A 20,233-nucleotide genomic window follows, 5' to 3' on the forward strand; every position below is an offset into this window, starting at 1 on the left:
CTGTGGATACAACAGAGAATTGTGTTTTAGTATAATTGCAGTGAGCAGCAGAGCATAGCGTTTAGGAGCCAGAATGAGGCTGGGCACAGTGGCTCATGCCTACAATCCTAGTACTTTGGGAGGTCAAGGTGGGTGGATCACCTGAGGTCAGGAGTTCAAGACCAGCCTGGCCAGCATGGCAAAACCCCATATCTATTAAAAACCCAAAAATTAGCCAGGCATGGTGGTGGGCATCTGTAGTCCCAGCTACTTGGGAGGCAGGGGCAGGAGAATTGCTTGAACCTAGAAGGTGAAGGTTGCAGTGAGCTGAGATCATGCAACTGCCCTCCAGCCTGGGTGACAGAGCAAGACTTAGTCTCAAAAAAAAAAAAAAAGTCAGAATGCTTGAATTCAAATCCTTACTCTGTCACTCACTAATTGTGTGATCTTGTGCAAGTCACCTCACTTCTATCTGCCCCAGTTTCCTCAGCTATGAGTTTCCTCAGTTGTGAGGTTTAAATGATTTTTTTTTTTTTTTTTTTTTTTGAGACAGAGTTTCATTCTTGTTGCCCAGGCTGGAGTACAGTGGCACGGTCTCAGCTTACTGCAACCTCTGCCTCCTGAGTTCAAGCAGTTTTCCTGCTTCAGCCTCCCAGGTAGCTGGGATTACAGGTGCCCACCACCAAGCCCGGCTAATTTTTTTGTATTTTCAGTAGGGAAGGGGTTTGTTGGGATTATAGGCACGAGCCACTGCGCCTGGCCGATTTTTGTTTTATAAATATATTTGTAGTGATAATTCTGTACCAGGTACTGTCTTAAGCACTTTACCACAAAACAACTCATTTAATTCACTGAAGTACTTTCATGGTACTGCTATGTGGCGAGTAGACTTTATGGGGCAAGAGTTGAGTCGTCCAGGAAGGGTAGGGTAAGCTGTGTCAGCAATTTCAGGGATATGGGGCTTCTATTTCTATTTTTCCCTCCTTTTATGCCTTATTTAGTTTATTAAAAACACTTTTACTGCAATAGTCCTGTCCAAACAAACAAAAAACCTGCTAGAGGCTCCCAGAAACATTTTTAACCTTGCAAGATTTCCCTAGAACTAGAAACGTTAGAAATTCCTAACCTAGGTGTAATTTTCAATTCCAGTAACAGTCAATTGACACCAGTTGGGCTCTGTGTATGTACTAGGTACTATTATTGACACATGAGGTATAAAAATGAATAGCAGCTAATTACTTTGTCTACTAGAAATGAATATTGCAATAGGGTAATGAGACAATTAAACAAGTAATTTCATTTTTTTGGGCAAAGGGAAGAAGACATCCAAAGTCATGGAGATAAGCAGTAGCTGTGGGTGGGGGATGATAGGGTGAAAAGCAAGGAGATAGCAAATATTAGATTTTGTTTACTGCATAATGCAAAGTAGAGAATGTCTAAAGATATCTAGAAAGTTGATTATGAAGATTATGGGGATTTTGAATTTAAACTTCATCTTCTACATTTTTTTTTTACTTTCATTTAATCTTGGTGATATATTTAGAATTTCTTTAGAAATCATTTTATCATATTTGCATAGGAAATAGTAGAAAAAGTCTGTTGTAAGGAGGATACTATAACTGTTTTTTTTTTTTTTTGCTTAATTATCACAAAATTGGTGCTTTGAGAAACTTTAGCCTTTTATTATTGACTAATATTAAGTTAGTACAGAAGTAACTATGGTTTTTGCTGTTAAAAAAAAACCTGCAATTATTTTTGTACCAACCTAGTAAGTAGGAGTCAATAATAAATGTTTAGAATTAATCACTAGGTTTATCTCAACTTTAATGAGGTGTGATTCATATTCAATGAAGTGTAAGTGTAATCACCCAATAGGTTCTTATTACTTGCTTGCTGCCTTGACTGAGTCAATTTATCAAGACAGGGGAATTGCAATAGAGAAAGTTTTATTCACACAGAGGTGGCTGTACAGGAGACTGGAGTTTTGTTGTCAGTCTCTCTGAAAACTCAGGGATCAGGGTTTTTAAGGATAATTTGGCAGGTAGGGGGTTGGAAAGTGGGGAGCACTGATTAGTCAGGTCAGAGATGAAATCATAGGGAAGCTGTCCTTTTTTGCCTTGTCACTTCCTGTATGGGGACCACAAAGACTGGATGAGCCAGTTTATAGATCTTGGTGGTGTTGCCTGATCCATCAAGTGCAGGATCTGCAAAATATCACAAGCACTGATCTTAGGTTTTATAATAGTGATGTTATCCCCAGGAGCAATTTGGAGAAGTTCAAAATCTTGCAGCCTCCAGCTGCCTGACTCCTAAGTCAGAATTTCTAATCTGGTGGCTAATTTGTTAGTCCTTCAAAGGCAGCATAGTCCCCAAGCAAGAAGGGGGTTTATTTCAGCAAAGGTCTGTTATCTTTATTTCAAAGTTAAACTATAAGTTAAGTTCCTCCCAAAGTTAGTTTGGCCTACACTCAGAAATGAACAAGGACAGTTTGGAAATTAGAAGCAAGATAGATGGAGTCAGTTAGGTCAGATCTCTTTTACCATCATAATTTTCTCAGTAACAATTTTTGCAAAGGCAGTTTCATAAGCATTATAAATATAAAGTTTATTGTGTAGTTGTTGCATGTGTTATTCTGCAAAGGTAACCTGAAGTTTCTTTGTGTGTGTGTGTGTCTGTGTGTGTGTGTGTGTGTGTGTGTGTGTGTGTGTGTGGTGGTAGGCCACCTCCTGCCCTGCTTATGCCTGACTAGCTACCTACTAGCTAGAGATGGGGTTTTGCCATGTTGTCCAGGTTGATCTTACATCATTTTAACATGTAAGCCTAATATATATCTCTTGGACTTCCAGAGGTTCCTTTTGGAAAAGAATTAATACTAGAGTTTGAAATTTGGTTTTGGAAAGCATGTCAAATAATGCAGGTTGAAAACAATCAAAACAAGATCACAAGACACAGTAAAATAATAGTCATTAATTAAGTCAGGTGATAATTGAAAGTGAAGACCTTTACTCTTTCGGTTTCCCAAACAAAGACCTAATAAAGACAGCACAAGACCAACACATCTTTCTCTCTGTTTTTATAGATTACTCAAAAGGTGAACAAGTCTTTTATTCTCTCTTATTGTATGAAAATCTTGTTTAAAAGAGAAAACCAAATTCTACCTTTGCATCAGTATAATGCCAAAGCTAACTTTAATAAACAAATCTATCTAATCTCATTCAGCTTTGAACACACAAGATTTCCATAACCCTTTTATAATCTCTTACAGTTTTCTATTAAAGAGCAGATCAGTGCCCCCCAAACCCCATTATTTTGACTCAGGCCTTGTATCAGTGTGCTTTTGATATTAATGCTCAATTTTGATTTTGATGCTCAATTTTTTGAAAATTGAGGTAATCCTCTTCTAATTTTAGCCAACTTGATCACTCACAAAATTCATGAGATTCACGTTCCACAAACCTTCTATTAGGTTGCTGCAAAAGTAATTGCAGTTTTTGCCATTACTTTTGTACCAACCTAATATAACCTGTTCAAACCTTCAGTTTTGTCCTATACTTCCTTTTTGATATTGGCATTCTACCTGAGGATAGAAATTTATTATACATTTATTTCCCCCTTATCATTCATTCATTCATTTATTTTTTTCCATAAACCTTCTACAATCTGTTTAAACCTTTAGTTTTGTCTTATACTGATTTTTTGATATTGGCACTCTACCTTAAGACAGAAATTTACATTTCTTTATCATTGATCAATGGATTGATTGATTGATGATTGGCTGAGAGGGTCTCACCCTGTCACACAACTTGAAGTGCAGTGGCATGATCACAGCTTACTGCAGCCTCATCCTCCCAGGCTTTGGTGATCCTCTCACTTTAGTCTCCTGAATAGCTGGGACTATAGGCACACCACCACACCCAGATAATTTTCATATTTTTTGTAGGGATGGGGTTTTGCCATGTTGCCTAGGTTGATCTTGAATTCCTGTACTCAAGCTTTCCACCTACCTCAGCCTCCCAAAGTGCTGTAATTACAGGTGTGAACCACTGTACCTGGCCCTCCTTATCATTTAATTTACATTTCTTTCCTCCTTAATCCTTTTGTTCACACAAAGTTATCAAGTAATCTCTCTTGTCAACTTTCTTCACATCTTACTTTCTTTATATTCCCTGTATTGTTTCTCTTGTATTCGGTAGTTTTAATTGTATATATATTAACTATAACTTTAACTCTTAGTAACCCTAATTTCCAGTGAAGAACCTAGGAAGTAAGGTAATTTTGAACAGTTTTATACCAGTATTTATAGATAGGATCATTTCATAATTTCTAGGAAGATAACCTTCTCAATCTGTTTATTAACAGATCTAAATTAACTTTTCTATACCATTTAAATGACCCAGACATTTTGTAAGTATCTGTTACTTAATTTAGCATAACATGACTTTAAGTTTCTGAGATTCTTAAAACTATGAAAACCTTGCTTATATACTTTTGTAGTATTTACATTCATTTAATTTAATCATTCTTAAGAGTTAGACTTGTATAGATCATTAAACAACGCTGGCCATCATCCCAAGTTATTTATTTTTTGTATTTGTTTTTAAGACAGGGTCTTGCTCTGTCACTTAGGTCGGAGTAGAGTGGCGCTGTTATGGCTCACTGCAGGCCTACAGTGGTGCGTCACCACCCATGCCCTGCTAATTATTTTTTATTTTTGTAGAGACAGGCTCTTGCTATGTTGCTCAGGCTGGTCTCAAGCTCCTGGCCTTATGGATGTTAGCTACCCTGCCTGGCCTCAAGTTATTTCTTTGTTAATGGTTTCCACAGCCTGTGAAACCCTGAAATTACATACATGCATATTTTGCTGATCAAAAGACACAGCGATTTTCATTAAACCAACAAAGTAGTCTTATTTTAGTCATGTGAACTAAGTGGCTTTTGAGTTACTTTCTATGTTTCTGATAAAATACTTGATTTACGTGCTTACTTGTTAAGCTATTTTGTTACTGGAAAGGGGTCCCAATCCACACCCGAAGAGAGGATTCTTGAATCTCACACAAGAAAGAATTTGAGGCGAGTTCATCAAGTGAAAGCAAGTTTATTAAGAAAGTAAATGAATAAAAGAATGGCTACTCCATAGAGCAGCCCTGAGCATTGCCGGTTGTCCATTTTTATGGCTATTTCTTGATTATATGCTAAACAAGGGGTGGACTATTTATGCCTCCCCTTTTTAGACCATGTAGGGTAATTTCCCGACATTGCTGTGGCATTTGTACACCATCATGGCACTGGGAGAGTATAGCAGTGAGGACAATCGGAGGTCACTCTTGTCACCATCTTGGTTTTGGTGAGTGTTGGCCGGCTTCTTTACTGCAACTTGTCTTATCAGCAAGGTTTTTATGACCTATATCTCGTGCCAACCTTCTTTTTCATCCTGTGACTAAGAATCCCTTAACTTGCTGGGAGCGCAGCCCAGCAGGTCTTAGCCTTATTTTACCTAGCCCCTATTCAAGATGGAGTTGCTCTGGTTTAAAGGCCTCTGACAAGTTCATTAGAGTGTTTTCATATGTTTTGGTAGCGAAATATCATGTATACATGACACATAACCATAGAGACATACAGACACAGAAACAGAAGCAGATCTTGTAGCTTTATAAGATTCTTCATTTGCTAGTTTGCAAATAATCTCTCCCTGTTTAGACCACCAGTACCTTGACTACCTAGTCCGTTGCCCTAAACAGTTGTTAGCTAGGTAACCCTAAATTGCAAAGACATTACTCTTAGGTGAAAATTTACACCCCAGAGGCACAGAACTTACATCTAAATACCATTATTTGCTGAAACAAAAAGAATCAGTGAAGACAAGATTGCCAGGAAAAGCATCTTTAAACATAGATACGGTTTGTTATGTAAATTTTAAGCCAGTGTCTTTCCCATTGTAAAAATTTTTAGCTGCTTGGGCATAGGGGGTCACCCTTACAAATAGAGATTTTCTTTATAGATGTAAATTCATTTTACATAGAGTTTCAAAATAGCCAGCTAAGTGCCAGAAAGTTGTATTTCAGAGACTAATCTTGTTAGCTACTTAGCTCATTTCTTGATTAGATTACTGACTTCAAGGTGGAGCACTTTCATGAACGTTATCAGGAAAGTATTTGCAGTTTCCAGGGCCTAACATATATACATTTTTAATTTTTTTTTTTTCTTTTTTTTTAAGGCAGGCTCTCATTATGTTACCCAGGCTGGTCTTGAACTCCTGGACCCAAGGGATCCTTCCACCTCAGCTTCCCTAAGAACTACAGTTGCGTCACCTGTTGTCCCAGTGAGGACTGCCTCAGGGCCTGATATTAAATGTCTGAAAACCAGGCACATCTGGAAGGCAGTGCATCTGGATCTTTAAAAATCAAGAAAACCACGTTACTGTGAATCTTGGTCTCCACACAGAGCAAAATGCCATGTTACCAGGCCACACAAACGTCCACAGTGCACTTCACTACGCAGATATTTCTCTAAGCGATTAAACCACACCTTTCTTACCTAAATGTGTAAAAAAAAAAAAAAAAAAGAAATATGAGTAGCCACCTGTAGTAACCACCATTCACCATAAACAACTGCTGTTAGTCACCTCCAATACTGCAGCTCTTGTCAGTGACTTACCAGCCATAACATACACAAAGGTCAAGTTCTCTCTCACAGTATAGAGTAATCTCTGGTACCCTCAAAAGCCAAAAAGATCAAGTAATGCAGTAGGGAAGAGAGCAGAGTTTTAGACCTGAGAGGAATCTGTCCATGACTTTTCAGACTCTATAAGACAGAATACCCCCAAAAGGGGGTGAATGGTGTTTTTTTGTGTGTGTTCCTTGAGGACTCTGAGTCTCCTTTAGATTTCTTCCTGTGGTATCAAAATAGCAAAAGGAAGGAAGAGCAGAGTGGAAAGAAATAGAACAAGTTTAGCCAGGAACAGTGGCTCATGCCTGTAATCCTAATTCTTTGGGAGGCAGAGGTGGGAGGATCACTTGAGCCCAGGAGTTTGAGACCAGCCTAGGCAAAATAGCAAGACCTTGTCTCTACATTAAAAAAAAAAAAAAGAAAAGAAAAACATTAGCTGGGTGTGGTGGTGTGCTTCTATAGTCCCAGCTATTTGGTAGGCTGAGGTGGGAGAATCACTTGAGCCTGGGAGATTGAGGCTGCAGTGAACTGTGCCACTGCACTCCAGCCTGGGCAACAGAGCAGGAGCCTGGAGATTTTGAACTTTGTGAAAGGCCAGTGAAGTTTTATATTTTTAGCAAAAATTGTGCCAGCAAGATTGGAAACAGAGGACTCAAGGGATCAAACATATTTAAAAAGGGGTCTCAGTTGACTTGAAAAAAAAAAAAAAAACAAAAAACCCCACCAAGAACCAGGATTCCAAGTAAGGAAAAAAGCAGAAAGGCCTTTCCCCCCGTAAAAGATAGCCTAAATATTACTTTTAATTAAGCTTTTGTTTTTTTATTTTAAAAAAATGTTGAAGAGTCAGGGTCTCACTATGTTATCCAGGCTGGTCTCAAACTCCTGGCCTGAAGTGATCTTCTCTCCACGGCCTCCCAAAGTGCTAGGATTACAAGTGTGAGCCGCCATGCCCAGCCCTAATTAAGCTGACTTCTGACCAGAGAACTCTAAAAAAATCATCTTTTCAAATCTCTTCTTATCAGATTTTAACCAAGACAATTTTAAGGTAGGTCTCTCATTCAGTTTGTATGGTTCTAAAACCAGCTTTTCCCCCTCCACTTGTGCTTGCAAATGAATTATTTTGTGCATTTCAGAGGATCCCTGTTTTGTCTATTGCTACTATAGCCATCCCAAGTTAGGTGGGTCTACTTTCCTAGATATTTACAAGAGGATGTCCCATAAGTGTTATGTATAAATCAAGCTGATGTTTCTAAAAAGAGCACTTGGATTTTGAAGCTGAATTTTTTTTTATAATTTATGAACTTTTCAAAAGTGACCAAGGCTGGGAATGTGTTTAGGGTAAAAGTGTGCCGGCAGCCTCTAACCACCAGGTGGCAGCAGAGTGCTCAGAGTATGGGGTGGAGACCGTTTCTATTGTATCTGTCTGACAAAGCGAGGATCCCTAAATGTAGAACTCACCCTCATGCGGTTTTCAGGGATTGGTCACAAATGAAAGGCTAAGTCTGAATTTTCAAGTAATAGAAAACAGCTTCAGTCTTAAAAGCACGCTGCATAAAATGAATCCAGTAGTGCCTAACTGGCTATCCTTTAATCACTCTGCTATGTTGCGGAGGCTTGACCTGAACCACAAGTTCTGAGCCTGAGGCAGATAAAAGGCAGTTCTCTGCAGAGCTCTTTGCTGGAATGTCCTGTCCAAAGATAGATACCTAAGCCTTTGCACTTAAAGGAAAGAGAGGGTTTGAAAAACCACCCAAATAAAGTCTCTTAGACCTTCAACCACGGAGTGGAAGGTCCAAATTCATGAGAACTCATGTGAAACATCCGATGGGTCTTTTGAAGACAGAGCCTTCCTGCTGGTACCAAGAGCCACTTTCAGAGAGAGACACTTGGTGGTCAGGGAGAGTTATTCTGAATCCTCCACCTTACATGAGATATGTTAACCTAAAAGGAAGAAGCTGAGGCAAAATTAATGTAAGTTAAAGTTTATTTGGGCCAGGCTAGAGGATTGCAACCTGGGATTGTAGATTAAATTTGTCCTGAATAACCAAGAGTAGGTCTCTCATTCAGTTTATATGGTTCTTGTGCTTGCAAATGAATTATTTTATACATTTCAGAGGATCGTGCTAGCAAGTTGCAAGTAGGTTTTTAAAGGAAAAGAAGCAGCAGTTCCTAATTTGTTTACCAATAATTTACTTAAGGTAATACAAGCTATTAGTTGGCTATACATTGTTTTTTGTCTCACAAATTCTAGGAACTTCAGGATAATGCGTGAGGCAGCTATTCGGGAACAAATGACTTTAAACAGTAGCCCCCAGGCATGGGTGTGGTGGATATGACTGAAGTCCCCTGCTCATGTCTCTCTGTGCCTAACATGGCTTAGACTGCTCTGAGCTATTTTCTTTTCTCAGTTGTCACATCTAAGTTTTTTCAGATGTATCTTATTTTTTCAGATATATCGTCCCACAGATATCTGAGGTGCTATTCTTTTTCTCTGTTTTTAAATTTGAGCTTTTCTGCCCATCTGCCTTCCTGTGCCCTCTAATCTCTTGTTAAGCTTATTCGGTCAATGTTTCACTTGTTATTGTACTTCTCATTTTCAGTTTTACTATTTCCATTTGGTTCTATTTGTTTCTTTTCTGTTCACCCATTAGGAATATATTTATGTGCATCTTTTAAAAAATTATACATATATATTTTTAGACATGGGGTCTCCCTCTCTGCTAGGAGCTGAACACTCATCAGGACACCCTGGATGTGGAAAGGAGCTGCCCCATGCAGGTCCCCTCTGAGGGGGACAGAACCTCTGTTCTGTCCCTCAGTAAAGCTTCCCTTTGTCTTGCCCACACTCCGCTTGTCTGTGTACCTCATTCTTCCTGGTTGCCGGACAAGAACTCAGGATCCACTGAATGACGAGGCTGAAAGAGCTGTAACAGAATCAGGGCTGATACATGTCCCCTGCTCGCCACGTTGTGGGTGAAGAGAAGGAGAGAGAAGAGCTGCAACCCTGCATGGATCCAAGACCTGGGAGCTCCCTGAGCCACGGCTGTGACTTCCTCCTCGGGGCCCTGCAGTTCCTGGCATCTCCAAGCTTCCAGGTGCCATCCTGTTCCCCAGTGCCAGCTGTAGAAGCTGCTTGCACTATGCCTGGTCCAGCTGTAGCCTTGCAGAGAGCTGGCACCTGGAGCTGCCCGCCCACCTGCAGCAGCCACAAATAGGTCTCCTGCCAGAAAAGTGACACTCCAAAGTTCCCATAACAAAACAGAGTGCCAACATATGTCAAGTAAATATTGAAAAACTGATCCAAAGAAGTAGACCGTTTTATGATAATAGTTACACTTTAGTATCCTCATTTTCAGTAATGGATAGGACAACCAACAGAAAATCAATAAGGAAACAGAGGATTTGAACAACGCAATAAATAAATTAGACCTAACAGACATCATCAAATAACAGCAGAGTACACATTTTTAACATACAGTGTTTGGAAAACTATATATTCACATGCAAAAGTGTGTGAAAGTTGGATTTTTGCCTTAATGTGATGTACAAAAATTAACTAGAAATTTATTAAATACCTAAATGTACGAGCTAAAACTATAAAACTCTTAGAAGAATGGAAAAAGCATCAATACCTTGGATTTGGCTATCATTTCTTGGATGTGATACCAAAAGCACAGGCAATGAAACAAAAAATAAACTGGGCTTCATTAAAAGTAAAAATTTTTGTGTTTCAAAGGACACTATGAGGAGAGTTAAAGATAACCTGCAGAATGGGAGATGGTATTTACCAATTATATATTTGCTAAGAAGTTAATATCCAGCATATATAAGGATCTGTTACAACTTAGTGACAGAAAACAACCCAATTCAAAAATGAGTGAAGGACCTGAGTAGACATTTCTCCAAAGAAGATAATACAGATGGCCAGAGGCCAATAAGCACATGAAAAAACTATTTAACATCACTAGTTATTAAGGAAATGCAAATCAAAACCACAGTTGGTTACCACTTCATACCCATTAGGATGACTATTTTGTATACATACATATGTGTGCGTGTGTGTGTGTGTGTGTGTGTGTGTACATACATAGCATTGGGATAGCTGTGTATTGCTTGTGAGAACGTAAAATGGTACAGCCATTTTACAGGAAGGGTCCGGGCGCGGTGGCTCATGTCTATAATCCCAGCACTTTGGGAGGTCGAGGAGAGCAGATCATGAGGTCAAGGGATCGAGACCATCCTGGCCAACATGGTGAAAACCCGTCTCTACTAAAAATACAAAAATTAGTTGGGCGTGGAGGCTGAGGCAGGAGAATCGCTTAAACCCAGGAAGTGGAGGTTGCAGTGAGATCGCACCACTGCCCTTCAGCCTGGCAACCGAGCAAGACTCTGTCTCAGGAACTGGAGGAAGGAACTCAAAATAGATGCTTGTACACCAATGTTCATAGCATTCAAAATGTGGAAACAACACAAATATCCACTGACAGATAAATAGGTAAATAAAGTGTGGTGTGTACATACAATGGACTATAATTCAGCCTTAAAAAAAGGAATGAAATTCTGAAATATGCAACAACATGAATGAACCTTGAAGACATTATGCTAAGCAAAATAAACACACAGAATAACAAATATTGTGATTCTACTTATATGGGATACCTAGAATACACAAATTAATATAGAAAGAAAGTATAACATGTTGTCAGGGGTTGGGGGAGGGGAGAATAAGGAGCTATTTTTTAGTGTGTGTACAGTTTTTATTTGAAGAAAAAGTTCCAGATATAGGTGGTGGTGATGATTGTACATTGTGAAGGTATTCAATGCTACTGAATTATGCATTTAAAAATGGGTAAAATGTTAAATTTTATGTTAAGTTTATTTTACCATGATACAGATAAAGACAGACAGGGGGGTTGTGTATCCAGTAGAGTTTGATTGATGTCTGGGGGAAAACTAGTGGGATTGATCTTGGGATAGAAAAAAGCCTCCAGGTAACTCCAGGTAAATAGAGGGAATAGAGGGTGTTTGTTAATCTAGTCTTCATAACTCAACAAGTGGCCATAGTGCTTGGTGTTAATGAACTATTTTGTTTCATTTTAATTATGTCCAGAATTGTTATTTCTAGAAATACAAGTTAACACTGGTCGTTTACTTTATAACTTTTAGAGTTTGTAGATAAGAATCTGAATGAAATGAAGGGTTTTTCCTTTTCTTGTCTGAAGGTAAACAATAGGAACCTTGACCAGGGTAACAGAACTCTATAGTGGTGAATTCTTCCTCTAGAATATATTACCGTTGGGGACTGTTCTACAACCATTATCCCAGCATTACTTATTCAGAGCCAACCTGGAGACCAGTTAGCTAAGATAGCCAGCAATACTTAGAAGACTATTATTTTCCTAAAGCAGTTTATGTTTTCTGCAAAGATGTATTGTAGCAAAATGGTTAAAAATTCATGCTTTTGAATCACATAGCCTGACTTAGAGTCTTGACTTTGCAAAGAGCTGTGTGAACTTTTCGTAAAGTTGCTTAATCTGTCCATGCCTCACCTTTTGAAGTCTTCTTTGAAAAGTGAGTACTTGTGTTTGTCAAGAAGATTAAAGGAGATAATATATATCAAGTACATAATATATATTATTTGGTACATAATATGGTGTCAGTAAACATTAGCTGTTGCATCTGCCATTGCTCTTATATAAACAGGCTCAGGGTCCAGACCTATAGTCAGGAAAGGTCAAAAGAAGGTGTTTCTTGTTTAACTTTCCAAGGCTCTTCTATTAGGTCCATTTTGTTTCTCCCTTAATCCTATGCTAGTGTTATTCTTATGCTACCTTTACTATCTTGCATTTAGACTGCTCATCTAAATTAGACACTCAGCAACCCATTTTAATCTTGCCGTATTTTAAAATGTATTGGCAAATTATAACCAGAGTTCACTAAGCTCTTCATTCATTCACTTACAAAAAAAAAAAAAGTTGAATCTCCATCTTTTTTCTTCCTCCCTCTCCCCTCAACTCCTTTTGGACCTTAAATGCTAAGAGCTAAATTAATCATACCTGTTAGTGCCAAAGTACACTGTTAACATCAGTATGTTCCTCCCTGGTTCTTTTTTTTACCCTTCATACCTAAAACCTAACCTGTATCTTTCTCCCCATAAGTACCCACTCTAATGTGTCTTTATATTTCTTTAAATATGCGTGCATTTTTGTACATAGGTAATATTTGTGTGATTCTTTTATTTATAGGGAGGTATTGTGTTATGAATATTAGCATTACATTTTAAAACTTTCTGTTTCTTTTGTTTGTTTGTTTTTTACATTTCTGTATTTTTACAAGCCTGGCTACCTTGTAAATAGCTGTAATAGTTTTTTGTCCCATGGGTGGCCAGACTTCGCCTGTGAGTTAATGAAAAACTAAGAATTATTAAGGTTCTTTTTATTTTCCTTTGGTTTTAATTTTTTAAAATTTTACTTTAAGTTCTGGAATATATATGCTGAACATACAGGTTTGTTATATAGGTATAACATATATCTACATACATGGGATATATGCTGGTTTGCTGCACCTATTAACCCACCATCTAGGTTTTAAGCTCCGCATGCATTAGATGTTTGTCTTAATTCTCTCCCTCCTCTTGCCTCCTTACCCCGCAACAGGCCCCCGGTGTGTGATGTTCCCCTCCCTATGTTCATGTGTTCTCATTGCTCAACTCCCACTTATGAGTGAGAATTTGCTGTGTTTGGTTTTCTGTTCCTGTGTTAGTTTGCTGAGGATGATGGTTTCCAGCTTCATCCGTGTCCCTGCAAAAGGACATGAACTCATTCTTTTTTATGGCTGCATAGTATTCCATGCTGTATATGTGCCACATTCTCTTTATCCAGTCTATCATTGATGGGGATTTGGGTTGGTTCCAAGTGTTTGCTATTGTAAACAGTGCTGCAATTAACATATGTATGCATGCATCTTTATAGTAGAATGATTTATAATCCTTTGGCTATATACCCAGTAATGGGATTGCTGGGTCAAATGGTATTTCTGGTTCTAGATCCTTGAGGAATTGCCACACTGTGTTCCACAATGGTTGAACTAATTTACAATCCCATCAACTGTATAAAAGCTTTCCTATTTCTCTGCATCCTCGCCAGCATCTGTTGTTTCCTGACTTTTTAATGATCACCGTTCTAACTGGTATGAGATGATATCTCATTGTGGTTTTGATTTGCATTTCTCTAATGACCAGTGATGATGAGCTTTTTTTCATGTTTGTTGGCCACATAAATGTCTTCTTTTGAGACGTGTCTGTTCATATCCTTTGCCCATCTTTTGATGTTTTTTTTTTTTTTATTTTGTTTAAGTTCTTTGTAGATTCTGGATAATAGTCCTTTGTCAGATGAATGGATTGCAAAAATTTTCTCACATTTTGTAGGTTGCCTGTTTAGTCTGATGATAGTTTCTTTTGGTGAGCAGAAGCTCTTCAATTTAATTAGATCCCATTTGTCAGTTTTGGCTTTTGTTGCAATTGCTTTTGGGATATGTGGTCACTCTACTTATGCAAGATTTTTCTGGGATATAGCCAATAATTAGCAAGATATGTACTGAATATCCTTTCCCTTTCTGGTGATTTCCAGCTGGCATCTGTTTTAATTGGTTGGTACATACACCGGATGATTGCTGCAGATTTTGATATCACATTTGCTAGAAACTACTCATGAGGGGGAGTTCTAGGGTCACATATCATAGATGTACTTAATAAGTTCGAGTTCCTGTTTATAGATGGTGGAATTTGAAAATGTCTATCTTCTCGTTTTTCAGGAGCTTTTGCATTTATACTGCATATTTATTCATCCTTTCTCTGTCAAACTATCTAGGTTGGAGCTTTAGTGGCCACTGATTTATTGACAACTACTCCTAGCGCCTTATCCCTGTAGAGCAACTACTGTGTGGTTTATAAAGAACTGTTTTCATATTTTATGTGTTGGACCCTAACACCCTTTGAGGTAGAGAGGGCAGAATTTATACTTCTTATTTTATGAAAAATGAAGCTGAGGATCCGAGGCAAACTGACTTGCTTCAGTCTACGTATCTGGTAAGTTATAAACTTAGAACCAAGTCTTTTGACTTTGATTTGCTTCTACAATATCTAAAAGAGATAGGGAAAAGGATAAATTTTGGGTTCTGGTTAAAGTAGGAACTGTCCAGGTTAGCTTTATGTCTTCTTCAGAACATAATGTATTGCCCAACACATAGTAAATGATTTGCTTCTGCAGTATCTCAAAGGGACAGGAAAAAGGAAAAACTCCAGTTTGTGATTGAAGCAGTGAGTGTCCAGTTTAACTTTATGTCTTCCTTAGATGATAACACAATGTCTGACACATAAGATTCAATTTTTATTGAGCAAGTGAACTGGGGATTATGTAGGTATCCGTAGGGCCCAGAGTTGGTCATGCCACTACTCAATGCTGTGGTGACGCTTTTTTATTGCAGCAATGCTTTAGCTTAGAGATAAGCCCAGTTCTGTAAATATTATGGCTGAACGAAGGGCTTCAGGTCAGTCCAGGAGTTCTCATGTTAAATAATTTGGTTCATTTACAACAGAAGCAGCAATGGGTTATAAATGCACCTACATAATATGACTTTGATGGGGTGTGTAGTAGATGGCCCTTGTTTGTTTGGTCAGTAAGATTTCCTCTACTCTTCCTTTTTTTGTACAGTTAGCTTTGAATAACCAGTAGCAAAGTTCTTTCTCTTGCTAACTTCTCTGTTGCACTCAGCTGCTTAACATTTGCTTCCTGTTCCCAAGATCACCAGAGGCAACTGTAGTGTTTGATGAGGATGTTGGATTTCATCAAAATATTTTCTCTACTTAGTTTGTTCCAGTTTGGGAGAGGTGGGTTGGCCTTGGCCCCCTTGTTCAAAGCTGCCAGAGTTTTGAAGTCATTTCAGAACCTTTGATAATTATGTTCTGTCTACTTTTCCACCTTATCTCAAATTGCTGTACCCTCTCCAGTACTTCCCGCCTTCTCTGATACAAATTGAGGGTGCGCTAAGAAAATCATTTAGTAAGTGAAGCTACTATTTTTAATACCTGGCCCTTCAAAGAAGTTAAAATAGCATCTTCCAGAAGTAGCACCTTCTTCTTTATTCATTTAGAGAACAGGGTCTTGCTGTGTTGCCCAGCCAGATCACAAACTCCAGAAGTAGCGCTTTCTATCACGTGTCTTTTAATTTTATTATTTTAGAGAATAAATAATTTTTGTTCTCTAGCTGCAGAGATTTTATACACAAGGTATGCTTTTTATTTATTTATTTTTTGAGATGGAGTCTCATTCTGTCACCTAGGCTGGAGTGCAGTGGCACAGTTTTGGCTCACTGCAACCTCTGCCTCCTAGGTTCAAACAATCCTCCCCCTCAACCTCTTGAGGCTGGTCACGTGCCACGACGCCTGGCTAATTTTTTGTATTTTTGGTAGAGACAGGCTTTCACCACATTGCCCAGGCTGGTCTCAAACTCCTGACCTCAAGTTATCTACCCACCTTGGCCTCCCAAAGTGTTGGGACAGGTGTGAGCCACCCCACCTGGCTAAGGTATGCTTTTTTAAATTAAATGTTTCCTGTTGTGTCTTTCTTTGGTCATGTTTTTCTTTAAATCACAAATTGATTTGCTAGTGCTTATAACATACTGTGAGCTTTAGGTATAAGCTTTTCTCCCACCAATGGGAAGAACTTTTAGAAAGCCCACATATGTCTCTCAAGTATCTTGTCTATTGAGACCAGTAGTAGGCTGGTGATTATGGTTATTCTTTCCAGTTGCATCACCAGATATTTGGTTCTTGTTTCCAAACTATCTCCTTTCTCTTATACTGTGGCCCTGAATTCTACCAGTAGCTGACATTAAGAAAGCCCTAGGGAAGTTCCTTTTTTTTTTAAAAGCATGAGTAAAATCCCTTTCTAACAATGGTTTCTGTACAATGAAATCCTCTCCAGCGCTTTGTCATTGGTTCATGGAAATAGCACTTTGGTAATCAGTTTTCTTTCCTTCTCTTTTTTCTTTCTTTTAATAGTTTATTGTGATAGGAATACTTAACATGAGATCTACTCTGAACAGATTTTTCAGTGTACAATATAGTAGTATCTGCAGGCACAATGTTGTACAGCAGATCTCTAGAACTTAATTCATCTTGCGTAACTAAAATTCTATCCATCTTAAATAGTCCAACTAATAGAAATAAAGATTAGAATGGTGGTTTTCAAGGACTTAGGGAAGAAGAATTGAGGAGCTGCTAGTCAACGAGTCGTCAGTTTTTTCTACAGTGAATAAAACTTGTCAGCTACTGTACCCAAGTATAGATTGAGTAGCCCAAATTCAGAAATCTGAAATCTGAAGTGCTTCCAACTCCAAAACTTTTTAAGGGTCAGCATGACGTTCAGAGGAAATGCTCACTGAAGCATTTCAAATTTCAGATTTTTGGATTAGGGATGTTCAACTGGTAAGTTTAATCCATAGATTCCAAAATCCCCCAAATTCAAAATTGAAGACACATTTGGTCCTAAGCATTTTGGATACTCAACCTAAACATGGTTGTAGTTGAAGTAGCAAAGGAGGGGAGAGTAAATTTGGTGATTTAGTTTTCCATGAAACAGCAGTTACCTTTCTGGTACTGAGGTTTCTCTGCTAACATCTACACCACTGCCTCTACCAACCAAAATAGAACATAATAAATGAGACTCTCAAGACCTTTTTCCAAAGCACTGTCATACATAAATTCTCCAGAAGCTTGGGAGAAGGAAAGAATGGAAGGGAGGGAAGGTATGGTTAGGAATCTCTCACACCAAATTAGGAACAGTTCATTTGATGATTGGTCAAAATGCATAGCTTCTTCTCATGAACACAGCTAACCCTGCTATATTAATATCAGGTTAGCTGGGCGTGGTGGTGTGCACCTGTAGTCCCAGCTACTCAGGAGGCGGAGGCAGGAGAATTGCTTGAACCCAGGAGGCAGAGGTTGCAGTGAGCCGAGATCACGCCACTGCACTCCAGCCTGGCGCCTGGTGATGGAGCGAGACTCTGTCTCAAAACAAACAAACAAACAAACAAACAAACAAACAAAAAAACCCATTAATATCAGGAACGTCAGGAATTGGGTCCTCTGAATACCATCAACAGGATCAAAATTATATATGAGTGGAAGAAGTTACACTTAGGCTGGGCATGGTGACTCACATCTGTAATCCTAGAACTTTGGGAGGCCGAGGTAGGAGTGATTGCTTGAGGCCAGAAGTTCATAACCAGCCTAGGCAACATAGCAAGACTCTGTCTAAAAAAATAAAATAAAATAAAAAAAGAAAGAAAGAAAAAAAGAACTTACTGTAATCACCACTGTTCTTTAAGTTCTATATAGATCTTTCTTTATTCAATAAAACAAGTGGATCACTGTGTTTGTATTTTCAGTTGTGCCCCATTTGAGTGGGCAGCTCAATACTTTTGATATTACTGACCTTGTTGGTGACCATTCACCAGCTCCATCACAGCCTGATTCACCAGCATCTCCTCCATCAGCCTTTCCTCCCCAGTAATAGGCTTTTTCTCCCTTTCTCTTCATCTTCTCTAATCCCTTTCTTTCTTCTTCACCCCCATCTTTTTCACTCCTCCGTGATTTTCTCAGGGCTGGGCTTCAACATCGTCGGTGGGACAGATCAGCAGTATGTCTCCAACGACAGTGGCATCTACGTCAGCCGCATCAAAGAAAATGGGGCTGCGGCCCTGGATGGGCGGCTCCAGGAGGGTGATAAGATCCTTTCGGTGAGAACGGGCTTCGGCCTCCTTCACTGTCATTTCTCCCTAAACCCTGGGTCCTACCCCTATCCCTTTCCTTGAAAAGATTTGGACCTGGAAATATACAGGTTGTAGAACTGAATGGGAACAACTATGATCAGTCATCCTTTTCAACCCTGTCGTTGAGCATGGAGGGTAATACTATGCTCACCTGAAAGACGAGAATGTGAAACCCAGAATGTGAAGTTACTTATTCAAAAAGCACAAGGCAGGAAGCACAAGGGACTCATGGTGAAAAGGGATTTAACATTTAAAATCCATGAATTTTATCTGTCATCCATTACTTTATATAGTACCTCCTTTTGTTGATTAAAACATTAATATGTATCTTTGGGGGGAGTGTCAGCCCTTACAATTGAATTTAACTTAACTTCAAAAGACAGAAAGAAGGAAGGTTGGGAATTAAGTGTCCTTTTCAGACTCTGAGCCCTTTTTCACCCATTATTAACATGAAAATTTGGAATGCGGTTGATTTGGATAGCGGTCCACTGTGTTCCCATTTTATCCTGGTTATGGCTCTACTGAGACTTACTACATGGTAACTATTAATCTTATTCTTTTCCAGAATTTCCTCAAGGGCAGTGACAAGATCTTTGTTTTAACCTTTTGAATCATAGCACAGTGCTTAATAATGTGTAAGAAATGAACAAGTTAAGAAATTCAGGCAAACCTAAAAAGGTTTACTGATAAATATGTACCTACAGGCCTCAGCTCTTAAAATAAATTAGAATAAGCCTAAAGTCAAAACTATTAAAATGCAAAACATAACTCTGACCCTACTGTTCATTTCTCTACCTTACTATGGGCTACGCTAATCATATGATACTATCAGTTGCTGGGGAATAAGGGGGTGTCTCGGAGATAATTATTCTGTAGAATTTCTTTTTTTAGTAACCTTTAGGGCTAGTGAAAAATGGCCAACTTATTACTTGTATGGAAACAGTATAGGTGATTGGTATAAAGATTGGAAAAGTGCTGAGGGGGTGAGATATTATCTAGAATATTCGTGGGAGAGCTGGCTTCAAAGGGCTAGATAAATAAATAAAAGGAAATTGAAATAGGATAGAGCTTCTTATAGCAGAAACTCCTATCTTTTCCAGGTGGGCCATAAGCCCACGATCTGAAGAGGAGAAAACTATTCCCCGTTTTCTCTTAGAACTGAATAGGGCAGGATCGCCAGGTTGGGAAAAGGTCGAAATAAATGAGTGAAGTACAGACAGGAGAAGTCTTAATTGACAGAATTAAGTATTAGCCTCAGAGACATGATTTTGAACCTTCCTCTATAATAAGTCAGCTTCATCCCTTAAACATTTTTTGCTATATAGTTTCATTTGAATTTTCCTTTTCACACCACTTCTCATGCAGTTCCGTTGATTAGTGATTAAAGGTCATATGTGTGAAGTCTCCTGCTCCTCTTAGTTGCCAGCTTATTGAATACTTATTGGTAGCAGTACCTGAAGGCAGAGATACAAAGGAAAAGAGACAGAGAATATCTACCTTCATTTGGCATCTTGAGTATTTCAGTGATCGGGCTCAGCAGTATGGTTCTGAATGCCTCTTCAGGAAGACTATGACTCCACTTAGTCCTCACAAAAGAAAGAAAATCAGAACAAGTAGCTATTAGAGCCTCCTAAATTGACTCAAGAACATCTAAGCATATGTCCTTGCTGATCCGTAATATAAATAAAGTATGCACAGCAGTATTTCACTCCTTCTCATTGACTATTTTGCCTCTCTTCAGTCCATTAAGCTTCAC

The 20,233-nt window shown here is 38.7% G+C and overlaps 1 protein-coding gene across 1 annotated transcript in view; it reads left to right on the forward strand.

The window, feature by feature from the left end:
• Positions 1 to 20,233, forward strand: part of SYNJ2BP (synaptojanin 2 binding protein) — a 45,228-nt gene that overhangs the window by 9,285 nt on the left and 15,710 nt on the right. The window contains exon 2 of the mRNA XM_010335224.2: positions 18,308 to 18,444. Coding sequence (XP_010333526.1) covers positions 18,308 to 18,444 — 137 coding nt within the window. The remainder of the gene's footprint in view (positions 1 to 18,307; positions 18,445 to 20,233) is intronic.

This window comes from Saimiri boliviensis, chromosome 2 (assembly GCF_048565385.1).
Source record: "Saimiri boliviensis isolate mSaiBol1 chromosome 2, mSaiBol1.pri, whole genome shotgun sequence".
Taxonomy (NCBI): domain Eukaryota; kingdom Metazoa; phylum Chordata; class Mammalia; order Primates; family Cebidae; genus Saimiri; species Saimiri boliviensis.